The 18281-nt window shown below is 41.8% G+C and overlaps 1 protein-coding gene across 3 annotated transcripts in view; it reads right to left on the bottom strand.

Annotated features, from left to right (window-relative positions):
• Nucleotides 1-18240, bottom strand: part of usp4 (ubiquitin specific peptidase 4 (proto-oncogene)) — a 126432-nt gene extending 108192 nt beyond the window's left edge. For 2 of the 3 annotated variants that reach the window (XM_068052079.1, XM_068052078.1), the window contains exons 1-2: nucleotides 18063-18240; nucleotides 8974-9101 (exon numbers count right to left, since the gene is read on the bottom strand). In XM_068052079.1, coding sequence (XP_067908180.1) covers nucleotides 8974-9101; nucleotides 18063-18226 — 292 coding nt within the window. In that variant the 5' untranslated portion in view covers nucleotides 18227-18240. The remainder of the gene's footprint in view (nucleotides 1-8973; nucleotides 9102-18062) is intronic. The other variant, XM_068052080.1, reaches the window with a different exon arrangement.
• Nucleotides 18241-18281: the final 41 nt, after the last annotated feature.

Consider the following 18281-nt stretch of genomic DNA (forward strand, 5'->3'; position numbering starts at 1 on the left):
AGTTGAGGGGTCTCATGTACATATAGGTAAAGTTCTGCATGTGATAAAAGGAAATAATTAAGGGTTGTGAAACAAGCAAGTTATGAAAGTGCTTCCATTTTTTGATATTTTTTGCAGACTGGTGTTAAAACTGAAAGGATTCCATGGATGTCTTTTTTTTTAAACCAAGTTCACTGAAAGGACGCTTGAGACTTTGTTTGAAAACAACCTTTGCTGGGAAGCTGAATAAACAACAGAAACCTTGGTGACCTGGGGAAGATGTTTACAGAGAAGCCACATGTCAAGGTTTATGGAGGACTTTTTGTTTGGGGTTTGGATATTGTTTTCAGTTCAGTTGGAGTGTGAACTGTTTTGAAGACAGTTGGAAAAAGAAACCACCCAGTTGATAGGTAAATTGGCCATTGTAAAAATTGCCCCTAGTGTAGGTAGGTGGTAGAAGAATTGAGGGAAGGTGGGGATATGAGAGGGAAAATGGGATTTATGTAGTATTAGTATAAATGGCTGGTTGATGGTCGGTGCAGACTCGTTGGGTCAAAGGGACTGTTTTGGTGCTGTATTTATTTATTTAGAGATACAGCACTAAAACAGGCCCTTTGGCCCACCGAGTCTGTGCCGACCAACAACCATCTATTTACACTAATCCTACATTAATCCCATAATCCCTACCACATCCCCACCATTCTCCTACCACCTACCTACACTAAGGGCAATTTACAATGGCCAATTTACCTATCAATCTGCAAGTCTTTGGCTGTGGGAGGAAACCGGAGCACCAGGCGGTAACCCACGCGGTCACAGGGAGAACTTGCAAACTCCGCACAGGCAGCACTCAGAACTGAACCCGAGTCGCAGGAGCCGTTAGGCTGCGGTGCTAACCACTGCGCCGCCCTATCTCTCTATGACTCACCTCTTTATCTTTTTGAAGAAAACCTGCAAAGATCCAGTGCGCGAGAGCTAAGATCCCTGGTGCTGCATCTCTCCTGAAAAACTGGAAAAACCTGCCAGATTAATTCTCAATGCAGCCTAAAAAGAACTGCTGAAAGATCCCAGTGACCTGTATCCAAAAGGGACAACTGACTTCCTTCCATGTCTTTTTTTCCTTCAAGAATTAGCAAATATTTGGCCAAAGAATATTTTTTGTAACAGATCACTGCTGAGAGAATTTCTGTATTTTTTGTGTTCGTGCGAGTGTGTGTGGAATTTAAAAAAGGGACCTTTCATATTTCAATCTGTGTGCTAATGCTTTGTTACTGGATACATCTTATTTGATAATAAACGGATAATTTTGTTGTTTATTAAAGGAACCTGGTTAGTGTATTTTATTTTGGGACAAAGAGATTGACCGCATCGGTAACCGGGTAAACATTTTAAAAATATAATGTTGTGACCTGCCGAGTAGTGGGACTAGAAAAGAGTGCACTCCTCCCACCTCGAAAGTAAGAGAGTATATACCCAGTACGCACAATTAGAACCCTTCTTTGGACACCTTTATTATAATTTGTATGCTATTACAGCAATTTTAGAACTTTCCAGTCAATCTGTTTGGACTAATTGGTTGCATAAGTACAGCTAACCATCTCTACATATATTTTGTCAAATGCCATTTACCTTGACTAACATAAAATACCAGATGACACCATTAATCTAACCTCTGTATTCGAGCCAAATTATGTACTTTGCTTTTCTTAAGAGACTGGTTCATTGGTCTCTAAATATTCGATAAAATTACCATTTAGAATTTTTTTTTTAAAAGAATGATATTGTGGAGGCTTATTAGCAAATTGGGGCTCATCTCTGATCGCCTGACAATCACCAATTGGCAGATATCACGTACAAAACAAGCAGAATTTCATGGATAGCAACTGCATCTATTCTGAACCACTCAGATGGTTATCAACAGCAGCCAAGGATGTCAGACAGTCACCACGCATTAATCTGACCTCTGGATGTTCTCGGAGCATTTCAGCCAAGAAGCCTGTTTCAGCAGTTCTATTTTAGAAAGGACACTCAGCATGAACTGACAGAAACTAAGGAACAATGTTGCAGACTGCAAGGAGATAAAGCTATTTTTTAGGCAAACATTAGACCTGATCATTTTTTACTGGGCATGATTGCTATTTGGAAAGCAAATTGCCTGCATCAAACATTGCAAATCAAATTAGTCACAATACCATAGAGGAGGAATTCTTGGAGTGTATACGGGATGGTTTTCTGGACCAATACGTTGAGGAACCAACTAGAGAACAGGCCATCCTAGACTGGTATTGTGTAATGAGAGAGGAATAATTGACAATCTAGTGGTGCGAGACCCCTTGGGGACGAGCGAGCATAATGATAGAATTCTTCATCAAAATGAAGAGTGATGTAGTTGATTCTGAGTGAAGGGTCCTGAATCTTAGTAAAGGAAACGACGAAGGTATGAGGCGCGAGTTAGCCATGACGGATTTGGAAACGTTACTTAAAGGGATGACGGTGGATAGGCAATGGCAAACATTTAAACAGTGCATGGATGAACTGCAACAATTGCTTATCCCTGTCTGGCGCAAAAGTAAAACGGGAAATGTAGCCAAACCAGGGCTTACAAGAGAAATTAGAGATAGCAAGAGATCCAAGGAAGAGGCATATAAATTTGCCAGGAAAAACAACAGACCTGAGGATTGGGAGCAGTTTAGAATTCAGCAAAGGAGGATAAAGGGATTGATTAAGAAGGGGAAAACAGAGTAGGGGAGCAAGCTTGCGGGGAACATAAAAACTGACAGTAAAAGTTTCTATAGGTATGTGAAGAGAAAAAGATTCGTGAAGACAAATGTAGGACCCTTACAGTCAGAAACAGGGGAATTTATGATGGGGAATAAAGAAATGGCTGACCAACTAAATGTATAATAATAATAATAATAATGATGATGTTCCAGTGAACATCAACGCAAGCTCGAGGAACAGCATCTCATTTACCGATTAGGCACACTACAGCCTGCCGGACTGAACATTGAGTTCAATCATTTCAGAGCATGACGTACCCCCCATTTTACTTTTATTTTTAGTTATTTTTTCTCTTTTACATATTTTACAATCTTTTTTTTGTGTTTATTTCATTTCATCTTAGTTTGTTCAGTTTGCTTACCCACTGTTTCTTTTCATGTTTGTACTTGCTGCTGTTCAATCTTCAGTCCGTTAACACCCTATCTGTACTAATGCTTTGTCTTTCAACACACCATTAACATATTGTTTGCCTTTGCTGCATGACCTTTGGGTCAGCTAAGTGGCCTTGTCCAATCTACACCTCCTTTGTTATCTCTTGCCCCACCCCCGCCTCACTTGCTTATAACCTTTGACATTTCTAATATTTGCTAGTTCCGAAGAAGGGTCACTGACCCGAAACGTTAATTCTGTTTCACTTTCCACAGATGCTGCCAGACCTGCTGAGTGGTTCCAGCATTTCTTGTTTCTATTTCAACTAAATGTATACTTTGGTTCTGTCTTCACAAAGGAGGACACAAATATCATACCAGAAATGTTGGGGAACACAGTGCGTAATGAGGGAGGGGAACTGAAAGAAATCAGTATTAGTAGAGAAATGCTGTTGGGGGAATTAATGGGATTGAAGGCCGATAAATCCCCAAGGCCTGATGGTATGCATCCCAGAGTACTTAAGGAAGTGGCCCTAGAAATAGTGGATGCATTGGTGGTCAGCTTCCAAGATTCTATAGACTCTGGAACAGTTCATACAGATTGGAGGGTAGCTAATGTAACCCCACTATTTAAAAAGGGAGGTAGAGAGAAAGCATGGAAATATAGACCAGTCAGCCTGACGCTGGTAGTGGGGAAAATTCTGGAGTCCATTATCAAAGATCCAATAGCAGAACACTTAGAGAACAGTGGTAGAATCGGACAGAGTCAGCATGGATATACGAAAGAGAAATCATGCTGGACAAATCTACTAGAATTCTTTGGGGATGTATCTAGTCGAGTTGATGGGGGGGGGGGGGGGGGCAGTGGATGTGGTTTATTTGGACTTTCAGAAGGCTTTCGACAAAGTCCCAAATAAGAGATTGGCATGTAAAATTAAAGAGCATGGGATTGGGGGTAGTGTATTGCGATGGACAGAAAATTGGTTGGCGGACAGGAAACAAAGAGTAGGGATAAATGGGTCTTTTTCCGAATGGCAGGCAGCGACTAGTGGGGTACCGCAGGGATCGGTGCTAGGACCCCAGCTATTCACAATACACATTAATGATTTAGATGAGGGAACTAAATGGCATATCTCCAAATTTACAGATAACACAAAACTGGGTGGGAGGGTGAGTTGTGAGGAGGATGCGGAGGGGCTTCAGGGTGATTTGGACAAGTTGAGTGAGTGGGCTAATGCAAGGCAGATGCAGTATAATGTGGATAAATGTGAGGTTATCCACTTTGGTAGCAAAAACAGGAAGGCAGATTATTATCTGAACGGCTATAAACTGAGAGAGGGGAATATGTAGCGAGACCTGGGTGTTCTCGTACACCAGTCGCTGAAGGTAAGCATGCAGGTGCAACAGGCGGTAAAAAAGGCAAATGGTATGTTGGCCTTCATGGTGAGAGGATTCGAGTACAGAAGCAGGGATGTCTTGCTGCAATTATACAGGCCTTGGTGAGGCCACACCCGGAATATTGTGCACAGTTTTGGTCTCCTTCTCTGAGGAAGGATGTTCTTGCTATAGAGGGAGTGCAGCGAAGGTTAACCAGACTGATTCCTGGGATGGCGGGACTGACGTATGAGGAGAGATTGAGTCGGTTAGGACTATATTTGCTGGAGTTCAGAAGAGAGAGGGGGGGGATCTCATAGAAACCTATAAAGTTCTAACAGGACTTGACAGGGTAGATGCAGGCAGGATGTTACCGATGGTGGGGGAGTCCAGAACCAGGGGTCATAGTCTAAGGATACAGGGTAAACCTTTCAGTACCGAAATGAGGAGAAACGTCTTCACCCAGAGAGTGGTGAGCCTGTGGAATTCGCTACCACAGAAAGCAGTTGAGGCCAAAACATGTATGTTTTCAAAAAGGAGTTAGATATAGCTCTTGGGTCTAAAGGGATCTAAGGGTATGGGGCAAAAGTCGGAACAGGCTACTGAGTTGGATGATCAGCCATGATCATAATGAATGGCGGAGCAGGCTCGAAGTGCCAAATGGCCTACTCCTACTTTCTATGTTTCTATTCAAAGCTCACAACAAAAGCATAAATATCCAGTACCTTTAAACCCTTAAAAAAAACTTATTTTAATAAGACACAACTGACATTGAAGAAAAGGAAAATGGTATAGGAGGCTAACATTAGCAGCATTATATAGAAAAGTAGAATCATAAACATTTGTCTTCCCTTAAAACAAAAATAATTCTCCCCACTGACAACCTCAGATGCACAGATGCTGTAATGAAAATTTTTGGCAACTTTTAACCTATCGTGTGGATCATGCATGACCTGCATCTAATACGTAATTGACGTAGTTCCAAGTCTCTGCCTATGTTGCCCTGTAATAGTCGACAGGAGGCACCCAAAAGGAGCCAAGGAACAACTCCCCATCCCCTAAAGATGGAGAAAGCATCCAAATTACATTTGGTGCAGTCGCACAGCAGCATAGTTCAGCTTAGAGAATTTAACAACCCGGACTTCAAACCTGTATTTCCAAATGCTGCCACAAGGGCTTTTCTCATTGGAGCGAAGAAGGATGAGAGGTGACTTGATAGAGGGGTACAAGATGATGAGAGGCATAGATAGAGTGGATAGCCAGAGACTTTTTCCCAGGGTGGAAAGGGCTATCACCAGGGGGCATAATATTAAGCTGATTGGAGGAAGGTTTCGGGGAGATGTCAGAGGTAGGTTCTTTACACAGAGAGTGGTGGGTGCGTGGAATGCGCTGCCAGCGGTGGTAGTTGAAGCAGATACATTAGGGGCATTTAAGCGACTCTTGGATAGGTACATGGATGATAGTAGTTAGTTTGATCTTAGAATAGGTTAAAGGTTCGGCACAACATCGTGGGCCGAAGGGCCTGTACTGTGCTGTACTGTTCTATGTTCTAATACAAGTTGTTGTTTCAACATTGCCATATCACCTTGAGTGAGTTTAAATCTTGGCAAATAGCTCTACAGAGCTGAGCATTATTAAAAAAAATTAAAAACCACAATTCAAATTTCTGAAGTCTACCCTTTTCAGACTATCCAAAAGGCCTTCAGAGTTTAATCACCAGTTTGAGTTGTGAAAAATCAAATAGGCATCTCCTTCACACATGTCCTTGTCTATCAATGTAGAATTACACGTACAAAACCTAATTATGCTCTTTAAATAAGTGTAATCAGATTTCAGATAGATGTTGGCACAGAAGTTTTAGTTTAGTTTAGAGATACAGCACTGAAACAGGCCCTTCGGCCCACCGAGTCTGTGCTGACCATCAACCACCCATTTATACTAATCCTACACTAATCCCATATTCCTACCACATCCCCACCTGTCCCTATATTTCCCTACCACCTACCTATACTAGGGGCAATTTATAATGGCCAATTTACCTATCAACCTGCAAGTCTTTTGGCATGTGGGAGGAAACCGGAGCACCCGGAGGAAACCCACGCCGACACAGGGAGAACTTGCAAACTCCACACAGGCAGTACCCAGAATTGAACCGGGGTCGTTGGAGCGATGAGGCTGCGGTGCTAACCACTGCGCCGCCCCTAAAACTACAAACATAATCCTTCAAGGACAAACTTACTGTAATTGTTTGGGTAAAAAAATGCCCCCCCCCCCCCCCCCGAGTCTGTTCCATCATTCTACTAGATTATGGATGATCGGCACCTCAGCACCAATTGCTTTCATTTAATCTACATACTTTGATACCCTTAACTATTAAAAATCTGTTGATCTCAGTTTTGAAAATACCCAGATTCAATCACCCTGAAACTTCTAAACTCAAGGGAATAGGAGCCAAGTTTATACAACCTGTCCTCATAATTTAATCCTTTAAGCGCTGGTATCATTGTGGTGAATCAGCTCTGTCCTCCCTCCAATGCCGACATATCTTTCCTGAGGTGTGATGTTAAAAACTTAACACATTACTCCAGCTGGACTTATGACCAAGGCTCTGTACAAATAAAGTATCACTTCCTCCCCTTTGTACTGCAGCCCCCTTGAGATAAAGACGAACATTCCAACAGGCTTTTTGATTACTCTTTTGTATGCGTGCACTAGCTTTTAACGATTTGTGTATCTAGACATCCAAATCTCATTCCTCCTCCACTGTTCCTAGTCTCTTACCATAAAGAAAACATTCGGATTTATCTTTCTTGAATCCAAAGTGAACGATCTCACACTTCTCCATTCTGAACTCACATCTTCCACAACTTTTGCCCACTCATTTAATCCACTGCATTCTTTTGTAATTTGTTTCTCCCATCTGCACAATTTACTGTGCCTCCTAACTTAGTATGCATCAACAAACTTGGATACACAACTCTATTCCTTCAAACTGTTATGACCGAGGCGGGAGGAGTGCACTGTTTATTCGAGTCCCACTTCTTCACAGGTCACAACATATATTTAAATGTTCCCACTTACTGATAGTCAATCATAGACTCTATTTTTTATCCCAGAATAAAACACACCAACAAGGTTTCTTAATTAAACAACAAAATTATCAGATTATAAAACAAGTCTTAACCAATAATGAAGTAAAGCATAAACACACAGATTGAAATATTAAGATTCCTTTTTAACCTTAGCCCATCACACACACACACACGCCGGTTAACCAGAAAAATAAAGGGATTGTTGTTTAGAGCTCTGTTACAGAAAACACACAAAAAAAACACTTTGGTTGAATACTTGCTCATTCTCGAAGAAAAAAAAGATACGGAAAGATGTCCTTTGTCTTGGTTTGGTGTTCCAAATGTATGGATGGCTGTTACTGGGATCTTTCTAGAACTGTTCTTTCCAGGCAATGTTGAAGATCAGTTTGGGTAGGCTTTCCATGAAATGCAGCTAGAGGTTTCAAATAGGCCTTACCCAGCAGCAATGTGGCAACAGGGGTTCAGTTCCCACACATTCGATAGGCAGGGTTTCTTCAAAGACAGGGAGGGTTTCTTCAAAGACAGGAGGAAAGAGGAAACTGTCACACTGGACACGCAGGGTTTCTTTCCAAGAGAAAGAGACGAGCTGGGATTTTCCTGGCAGGCAAAAACCAACTATCTTTTGTAACAATTCAAAGTGAAACCAGAAACATTCCAGAAGTCAAGCCTCCTGACCTCTATAAATCTTGACCTGTTACTTCTTTGTAAACATCTCAAGTCAAAACAAGCTCCCTGCTGGTATTTTATCTGAAAACAGGTGCCTTCCAGTAATGACTTGTTTACAAGCCAAGTCCAGGAACCTTCTGATGACTTCTTTTTAAAAAACCCACAAAGTTCACATCTTTTCAAGCTGCCAATTGAATCAATGTCCATAATTCAACTACAAGTCCTTAAAAACATATTTTACAAAAAATAGAAGCACTCTCAAAACAAAAATCAATTGGTAATGCTGCAGGTCAGGCAGAACTACCACCTGTGCAGGCATGATTGGCTAGATAGCCTCTCTCTGCGCTGGAAACTCTGATTTGCAATTACAGCTTAGATTTGAAAAGAAATTGATGAGGTCAGGCAGCACAAACAATGCATTACGTAGAAAATATTAAATGCAGTTGCTCTTATCCAGCTTCCCAGGCATGAAATATCTCACAGGATTACAGCAACAGGGTTTTTGCCCAAATGCATACATTCACTGAAATACACAAGGTGTCTTGTGTTGAATGAAATACGTTGCTCTGCAAAATGCTGATTCCACACTTAACCAAAAGCTTAATATAATTTCAGTGAAACTGTCAATGACCATAACAGATCTAATATTAGCATATATAACCAAGTTTTAGTGTGCTCAAATAATCAAAGGTCTGCATTCAATTTTTCAATACCTGCAAAAAGCCCAGAATTATCAATGGGACCTGGAAACATTCCACGTTCTCCCACATTGTACATGTCCCAGCTGTCGAAACCCACATATTTCTTCCATTGTTTAAACCACCTACTGTCTATTAGGAACCTAAAAAACAAAATAGCCAAGAAATTATTTTGAGGGTATGAAATCACTATTTTCTTCTCGCCCATCCCACTAAGCCACACACCTCTGGCAATCTGCTAGGCTTTCAGACGAACTGCCCCCAGCCTCTGCCAATGTGCTTCCAGCTGTGCCAAAAGTGCAACGCTGATGTCTTCCCTCTCCATGGGGAGACACCAAAAGAGCAGGTAATGCCACAAAAACAAGACTGAGGTTAGGAGGATACAACAAGTTATAGCTTATATCTTAATGTTTCAGGTCAGTGACCTTTTATCAGAACTGGAAAAGGTTAGAAATGTAATAGGTTTAAGCAAATAAAGCAGAAGTCGGGCAAAAGATAACAAAAGGAAAGGTGTTGATATACCAGAGGGTCATGGGGAATAACTGTCCAGGTTATGGAGCAAAGGCAAAGGGTGTGTTAAGGGCGCAGTGAAAGACAAAGTGTTAGGGCGTCAATTGACCGAATAATGAACAGCCCTGGCCAAAAGCACAAACAAAAAAAACAGTGGGCAGGCACATGGCAAAAAAATGAATGATGGAACAAATTAAAACAAAAAGAAAAAGTAAAAATAAAAATAAAAAAGGGGGCCAGTCAGAGCTTGACTGACCCCCCTTTTTTATTTTATTTTTCTTTTTATTTTAGTTTAGTTTATTTTGCTTTCCCTCCTTGCTCTCGGTACTGACTTTTGTTTATTTCTTGGCTTTGGCCTCTTACAACACGTGCAAATTACTCTTATCTAAGTGAGAGTTTCTACCATGACTGCCAGCAAAAATCACTCCAATCTTAATCCTATGCTCACTGAAAACTCAGTTTCCATCATAAATTAATGAATTCTAAAAGGAGCACAGTCTGAGTGGCAGAGGTCAAATGTAGCACCCTTACCATACTCAGCTGAACTTGGGATCTCTCCAACATACATGGTTCAGTGCCACACTGGTCAATATATTTATTAACAGATTGGTTGAAAACAGCACCAAGTGTTTGGAAAGGGAGATTGAAATAGGTTATCACAGTCGAATTTCATGCATGCTGGGACAGAAGCATTAATAATAATTTGCCTTGATGGTAGCTATCTCACCTTCAAGTCAGAAGGCTGCGAACTGTAACTCCACTCCAGGATTTCAGCACATAATACAGGCTGACACTGAGGGAGTTCTGCATTGTCAGAGACGCTGTATTTCAGATGAGAGATTAACTGAGGCCTAATTTGTCTCCTAGATGAAAGAAATGTTCTGATGTCCTGGCCAACATTCCTCCTTCAGTCAACATCAACAACAAAAAATCAACTGATTATTCATCTAATTTTTGTAGAGTTCCTGTCTCCAAATTGTAAAAACGATAGCAGCACTGGAAAAGGTTTAAAAAACAGATTTTGTAACCATCAGGGAAGACTTTACAGGCTCTTTCCCCATGAAAGACGGAGGGATGACCTAATAGAGGCCATTCAGCTTATAAAGGAATTTGATAATGCAGATGTGGAGATGTTTCCACTTGTACTGGAGTCCAAAATTAGGGGTCATAAATATAAGATAGTTACTAATAAATCCAACAAGGAATTCAAAAGAAACTTCTTTATGCAGAGAGTGGTTAGAATATGGAAGTCGCTACCAAACGGAGTAGATAAGGAGAACAGCATAGATGCACTTAAGGTGAAATTTGATAAGTACATGTGGCAGCAAGGATTAGAAGGGTATACTGATAGGGTTAGACAAAGAGGGATGGGGAAGGCTCATGTGGAGCATAAACAGTGTCTGTTTTTGTGATGTATCATTTGTTTGCATCACCTTGTTGCATGCAAAGCTGACTGCGGCATTAGTTTTACAACAGTGGCTATAATTCATAAAAGTAACCCACTGGCTATAAAGCACTTTGGAACATCCCAAGGAAATGAAAGATGCTATATAAATATTTTACTTTCTCTGAAGGAGTATCTCATATGAGGTTTTCATAATTACAGGTTAAAAACCAGATCATGTAGCTAGAATTCCACAGCATTGATTTATCTAAATTTCCACAGCATCATCTTTGCTTAGAGTTGCAGCTATACAACCCAGCCATCAGAATCTGATCAATGTTTGTCTGCAAGCACTGTGGGCTCCAAGGTCACTATCAATAGCATTCATTTATTACATTAACAAAACTATTTTTACATTTTCTAATCCTACACCAGCGCTTAAAAATCTCTCAAAATAGCAAACTTCAGTGAATTTAACAATTCTTCAGAATTTTATAACCCACAGAGATAAAACTGTTTAACAAAAAAAGTGAAAAATATGAACACACGTTCAAATCTGTGGTAAATAACTCACCTTCTGACTCCCCAAAGCCTGTCCACCATCTACAAGGCACAAGTCAAGAGTGTGATGGAATACTCTCCACTTGCCTGGATGGCTGCAGCTCCAACAACACTCAAGAAGCTCGACACCATCCAGTACAAAGCAGCCCGCTTGATTGTCACCCCATCTACAAACATTTACTCCCTCCACCACCAACGCACAGTGGCAGCAGTGTGTACCATCTACAAGATGCACTGCAGCAACGCACCAAGGCTCCTGAGACAGCACCTTCCAAACCTGCGACCTCTACCAACTAGAAGGACAAGGGCAGCAAATGCATGGGAACACCACCACCTGCAAGTTCCCCTCCAAGTCACACCATCCTGACTTGGAACTATATCGCCATTCCTTCATTGTCGCTGGGTCAAAATCCTGGAACTACCTTCCTAACAGCACTGTGGGTGTACCTACCCCACATGGACTGCAGCGGTTCAAGAAGGCAGCTCACCACCACCTTCTTGTGGGCAATTAGGGATGGGCAATAAATGCTGGCCTGGCCAGCGATGCCCACATCCCATGAATGAATATATTTTTAAAAATGGAGGCTGAAATAGCTCAGTCGGGAGAGAGTTAGACTGAACATTTAATGGTCCAGGGTTTCAGCTGCTCTCTTTCATTAGATTCTGCCTGTCCTGTGATGTACTTGCAACATTTTCTATGAGTTAGGAATTTACCAGCAATAATTATTCACTTTTCCCTGGGCTGGTCACTTATATGAAATGCAGATTAGGTCATCTCTTTCCCATTGCTTCCACAGCCTTTCTTGTTCTGAACCAGGCAGATGTTTTAGATTTACAAGGATGATACCAGAAATGCGAGAGTAATCTTACCAGGAAAGGATGTTTAGCTGAGTCTCTTTTCTCTTGAAAAAAGACTGAGGGGTGACCTAACTGAGGTCTTTAAAATTATGAAAGGTGGATATAGAGAGAATGTTTCCACTTGTGGGGAAGAGCATAACTAGAGACCATCAATATAAGATAGTCACCAAGAAATCCAATAGGGCATTCCGAACCTACAAAAATACAACTAGAAGGAGTAGGCTATTCAGCCCCTCGAGCCTGCTCCAGCATTCCACAAGATCATGGCTGATCTGTTTGTGGACTCAACCCCACTTTCCTGCCTACCCTGATACCCTTTGACACCTTTGTTTGTCAAGAAGCTCTCTACCTCTGGCTTAAAAACATTCAATGACCCTGCCTCCGCTGGTCTCCGGGGAACAGAGAACGACCCTCTGACAGAAAAAATTTCTCATGTCATAAATGGGAAACCCCTTATTTTTAAACTGTGCTCCATAGCTTTAGTCTCTAACACAAGGGGGAACATCCTTTCAACATCCACCATGTCAAGTCCCCTCAGGATCTTATATGTTTCAATAAGATCACCTCTCATCTTTCCAAACTCCAATGAATACAAACCCAACCTGTCCAACCATTCCTCATAAGATAACCTTCTCATCCCAGGAATCAGCTGAGTGAACCTTCTCTGAACTGCTTCCAATGCAATTATATCCTTTCTTAAGTCAGGAGTCGAAAACTGTACATAATAACTCTAGATGTTGTCTCACCAATGCCCTGTACAACTGTAGCAAAACATCTCTACTTTTATATTCCGTTTCCCATGCAATAAACAACAACGTTGCATTTGCCTTCTAATCACTTGCTGTAGCTGCACACTAACTTTTTGTCTTTCTTGAACTAGGACATCCAGATCCCTCTGCATCCTCTCCCATTTAAATATTATGCTGCTTTTCTATTCTTCCTGCCAAAGTGGACAAGTTCACCCTTTGCCACATTATACTCCATCTGCCAAATCTTTGCCCACTCACTTAACCTACCGACATCCCTTTGCAAACTCCTTATGTCTTCTTCGCAACTTACTCTCCTACCTATCTTAGCGTCATCAGCAAATTTAGCAACCATACATTCTGTCCCTTCATCCAAATCATTGATATAGATTGTAAATAGTTGAGGCCCCGGCACTGATCCTTGTGGCACTCCACTAGTTATAGCTTGCCAACTTGAAATCAACCCATTTATGCCTACTCATTGTTTCCTGCTAGCCAACCAATCTTCTATCCATGCTAATACATTGCCCCCTATACCATGGGCTTCTTTACCCAGAGTGGTCAGAATGTGAAACTCACCACCACAGTGAGTGGCTAAAATGAATAACATAGATGCATTTAAGGGAAGCTAAAAAGCATATAAGGGAGAAGGGAACAGAGGGCTACGATGATAGATTTAGATGAGGAAAGATGGGAGGAGGCTCGAGTGGAGCATAAATGCTGGCATGGACTGGCTGGGCTGAATGGCCTGTTTCTGTGCTATATACCCTATGCAAACTATACCAGTGAGTAAACACAAATTAATGTGACTTAAGGAGCATATGCTGGATTAGTAAGTTCCACTTTTCTAAAAATAACATCAGCTAACTGAAAGATGTGGGCATCAAGAGAGAATGATTAGGTGGGGGAGAATGTGCAGAGGATGGCAGGAAGACCGATCGGTTTACAGAATGCACTACAGCAAGTCGCTAAGGCTTAACTGGCAGCACTTCCCAAACCAACAACATCCACCATCTAGAAAGACAAAGGCAATAGGTGCATGGGAACACCCATCACCTCCAAATCACACACCATTCGGACTTGGGCACATATCACCACTCCTGCGTCGTTCCTGGATCTCACCAACAGCATTGTGGGATTACCTTCACCATGTGGACTGCAACGATTCAAGGCAACACACCACCATCTTCTGAAGGGCAATCAGGGATGAGCAATAAATGCTGGCCTTGTCAGTGGCACACACCTCCTCAGAATGAATTTTTAAAAAGTACCGTGCAACAATTAGCAGGTGCCCATAGTGAACTCTCCTAGACTGTATTCAGCACCAGTCCTTGCAAACTTCCTTGTGGTAATAAACTAATAAAGCACCAGCACAATTCCTGATGTTAATGAACACTCACATGAATCCCACTAAAGGCACAAATGTTCACTAAGAAATTGCACTCTGATAAAAATTTCGCTCTCACTCTCGACAAGTAAATGACCCACAGTCTACAGGCACAGAAATAAAGTGGCCTTAATTTCAATGCTATTATCAGTGAAAATGTAGCTTCTCTTATGGCTATCTGGATTCTAACCGTTGGATCATTTTTTGAAGAAAAAACTTTGCTTAGATTTTTTTCCACTTCAACACTTTTTGAAAGGCAGTGAAGTGAAGGAAGTATTTCTTAACATCTATTCTGTTTCTTCTTTCACTTTATATATTTATACATGAAACTGAAATCAAATAGTATGCTGTAACATGATGTTCTACCATCTCTACCCAAGACAGCCTTCTGGGATCAGTAGAAGCTTTGACTTCTGTCTCCAGAAATGAACTGGAAGAGTTTAGGAGACGTTTAGGCTCCTTTGGACAATGCAACTAGTTTCTTCAGTATTTATAGTGAAAATCTCACATTTGTACCTTTATTCCAACGTTTTGCATGCACCCTGTCAGGCTTAGGTGGACACAATGCTAATATTTTCCTTCAAAAATTTCAAAACGTGCTGTATTTAAAATTGTAAGAGTGAGGACAAGAAGTTTCTGTCAATAAATGTGAACTGAATTTAATATCAACATTGTACTACTAAAGTGAAGAGACTTAATGTACTAGACATCCCAAGAGAAACCTGAAGTGTTAAGCATGTGCAGATACAAATTTGAACAAGGGTTTTGTGGGTTAAACGAATTGGGAAGTGGTTGAATAGGGGCAAAAAGGCATTTTAGAAACTGTTATACAGAAAGCAGAATCATCAGAACAGATATAATGGATATGGAGACTGAATGAAACTATTGAGTGTATTTCCAAAAAGCAGTTATGGCAGTCTGTGTGATTGTAACAAACACAAGCAGAGGGAATGAGCAAGGTTTATAATGTACAGCAACTTTAGCTTTAAAAAAAAACCTATGGTGATTCAGACGTTTAAGCAATAGAAGACAGGAGAGTTGACCAAAAACATGGATTAAAAAATTGGATTTCTAGAGCTTTTAAATCCAGGAAGAGAAACAGCAGGGGTCTAAGAGGAATCTGCTCTTCACTTGCTCTTTTTTGCATAATGCCATGGGATCTTTTATATCCACCCAAGAGGGCATACTGTTTAATGTCTCATCCAGAAGTTGGCATCTCTGACAATACAGCACCATACTCAAGTATCAACATAGATTTTGTGCTCAAATCTGTGGAATGCAGTTTGAATCCACAATCTACTGTCTCAGAAGCTACTACTGAGCGAAGAATGGCATCCACAGTTCAACAGCTCAAATTACTTATTTATTTAGAGATACAGCACTAAACAGGCCCTTCGGCCCACCGAGTCTGTGCCAACCAAGAACCACCCATTTATACTAACCCTACAGTAATCCCATATTCTCTACCACCTACCTACACTAGGGGCAATTTACAATGGCCAATTTACCTATCACTTGCATGTCTTTGGCGGTGGGAGGAAACCGGAGCACCCGGCGAAAACCCACGCGGTCACAGGGAGAACTTGCAAACTCCGCACAGGCAGTAACCAGAATTGAACCCGGGTTTCTGGAGCTGGGAGGCTGCGGTGCTAACCACTGCGCCGCCCACTATTGAAGAATTCTCTCTTACAGGATGCAAAGTGAAAAACATTTCTTTCCTCTAAGCAATGATAAACTAAATAGGACTGGGAAGCGTCACTTTTTTTTTAATTCACTCACTGGCTCGGGGCATCACTGGCACAGCCAGAAGCATTTATTGGCCATCCCTAATTGCCCTTAATGGAGTGGCTTGCTAGGTCATTTCAGTGGACATTTAAACATCAACCACATTGTTGTGGGTCTGGAGTCACATATAGGCCAGACCAGGTGAGGACAACAGATTTTCTTCCCAGAAGGAAGTTAGTGAACCAGATGGGTTTTTACGACAATCCAGTAATTACATGGTCACCATTACTGATGCCAACTCTTGAATCAAAATTTATTTATTAACTGAATTTAAATTCCCCAGCTGCCACAATGGGATTTGATCATTAGTCCAGACCACTGGATTATGAGCCCAGTAAAATAATCTCAACCCTATTCACCCTTTCATTTCTGGGATTTGGGTTCAACCCCAGTCATAATTAAGGGATCACAATTCCTTCTCTCCACTCACTGTAAAAATTCAATATAAAGTTTATCTTGATAGTTTCAGCCCATTTCCTGAGGTAGTGCAAGCCTACAGCACAAAGCTACCTGTAATTTGGCATAAACTGGCACTTAATTCGCAATGAATGACTGGTGTGAGAAGTGCTCTTCTAAACTAGGTTTAAGGTGTATTTTTGGGGCATGGTAGTTGAACCTGCATCGACCAGTGCCTTGACAGAAGTTGCATCGACAATGGATGACAAAACTAAAAAAAATTCCACTCCCTAGTGTGGATCTCCTCACCTTGACGAGCACAATGACAACTGTCAAATGCACATGTGTGGCCCAGGACAATGCCCTGTTTTCCCTTCTCTTTTGCACCTTCTGCAACAGTAACATGAGTTTGCCAATTAAGGGTTTATAGCCATGATACTGCTTCTGCATTCTACTTTCAAGAACTATTCTGGAATATATATATATATCCTCGCCCTCAAACTACTTTAAAACAAACGTCCAGTAACAGCAAACACTTCATTAAACTGAGTGGATTTGACCCCTACAATGGAATAGCTGGGTCAGCACAGGCCTGGGTTTAAACTAATTAGTTTGGGATTTAAAACCAGCTGAAGACTTCCTTTTCTCCTACACTAAATTTAATGAACTGATTTTTGGAGTGCCCACAGTCCCCTTATATTTTCGCAAGTTTTGCTGCAACTGGGCCACATTCTTAAATTGATTAGAGGACTGAAAGTAAAAATACTTCGTAAATAGACGACATTAAATTATTTTTCATCTAATCTCAAAAGTTTTCTTTTAAATATAAATGAAGATTACAAACGTTAGACGCTCCTTTAAAAAGCGACAGGTGAGACACAGAACGTTTTGGGAGCCATCTAATTGTCGGGACTGGACTGTCGTTTACTGCGAAAAGAAACTCCACGTCTAAATCGGTGTGTTATTTACAGCAAAGTGTTATTCCAAGCGAGCCTGTTGCGGGTGGCTCGTGGGCAGCCAAGTTTCAACAGACACACAGTTGGCTCAGACTTCAACTGTTTCGAAATATCCAGTTTATGTTGGAAAGAATCTTTGAAATGGTCTCCTTTCGAGTTTAGTGTTTGTTAACAGAAGTGTTGGGAGTTGCTTAAAGATACCGGCTTTTCAGGCCACATTGTTGCACCGGCATAGGGGCTTGTGCGGATAGTAGGGATGGGCCTGCAGTGGGCCGGGCTTCCCGGATAGATCTGTTGTCGAAATCCCGAGGCCTCACAGCAATGGCAACATTCCATGACATGGCAAACCGGCCGCTACCACACGCCACCCGCCCTGCCCGGGATTTTACCCTCACTCCCCCGGCTCACCCTGGCCCCATGTTACCTTCCGACTCCACCACTGGGAGGGGGAGGCCCCGGCCTTATCCACGGACTCCAGCCTCACCCTGAGGCGCTAATCAGCGCCGCCCCAACCTCCTTACCACGAATCGCCTTTCTTCAGCGGCGCTTTCAACAAATTCCCGATCTCATTCTTCTGACTCTCCAAGTTCGGGACACCGCCTTCCGCCATTACTGTCACCGACAGAGAGAGAGAGGGAGCGCGAGCGAGCAAACGATCAGAACGAAACCCCCGCCCAACGCGCATGCGTGCGCCCTGGGACCGGCAGTTTCTCCAATACGCAGTCGCGCTGCCGCCGCTC

Source organism: Heterodontus francisci, chromosome 19 (genome assembly GCF_036365525.1).
Source record: "Heterodontus francisci isolate sHetFra1 chromosome 19, sHetFra1.hap1, whole genome shotgun sequence".
Classification (NCBI taxonomy): domain Eukaryota; kingdom Metazoa; phylum Chordata; class Chondrichthyes; order Heterodontiformes; family Heterodontidae; genus Heterodontus; species Heterodontus francisci.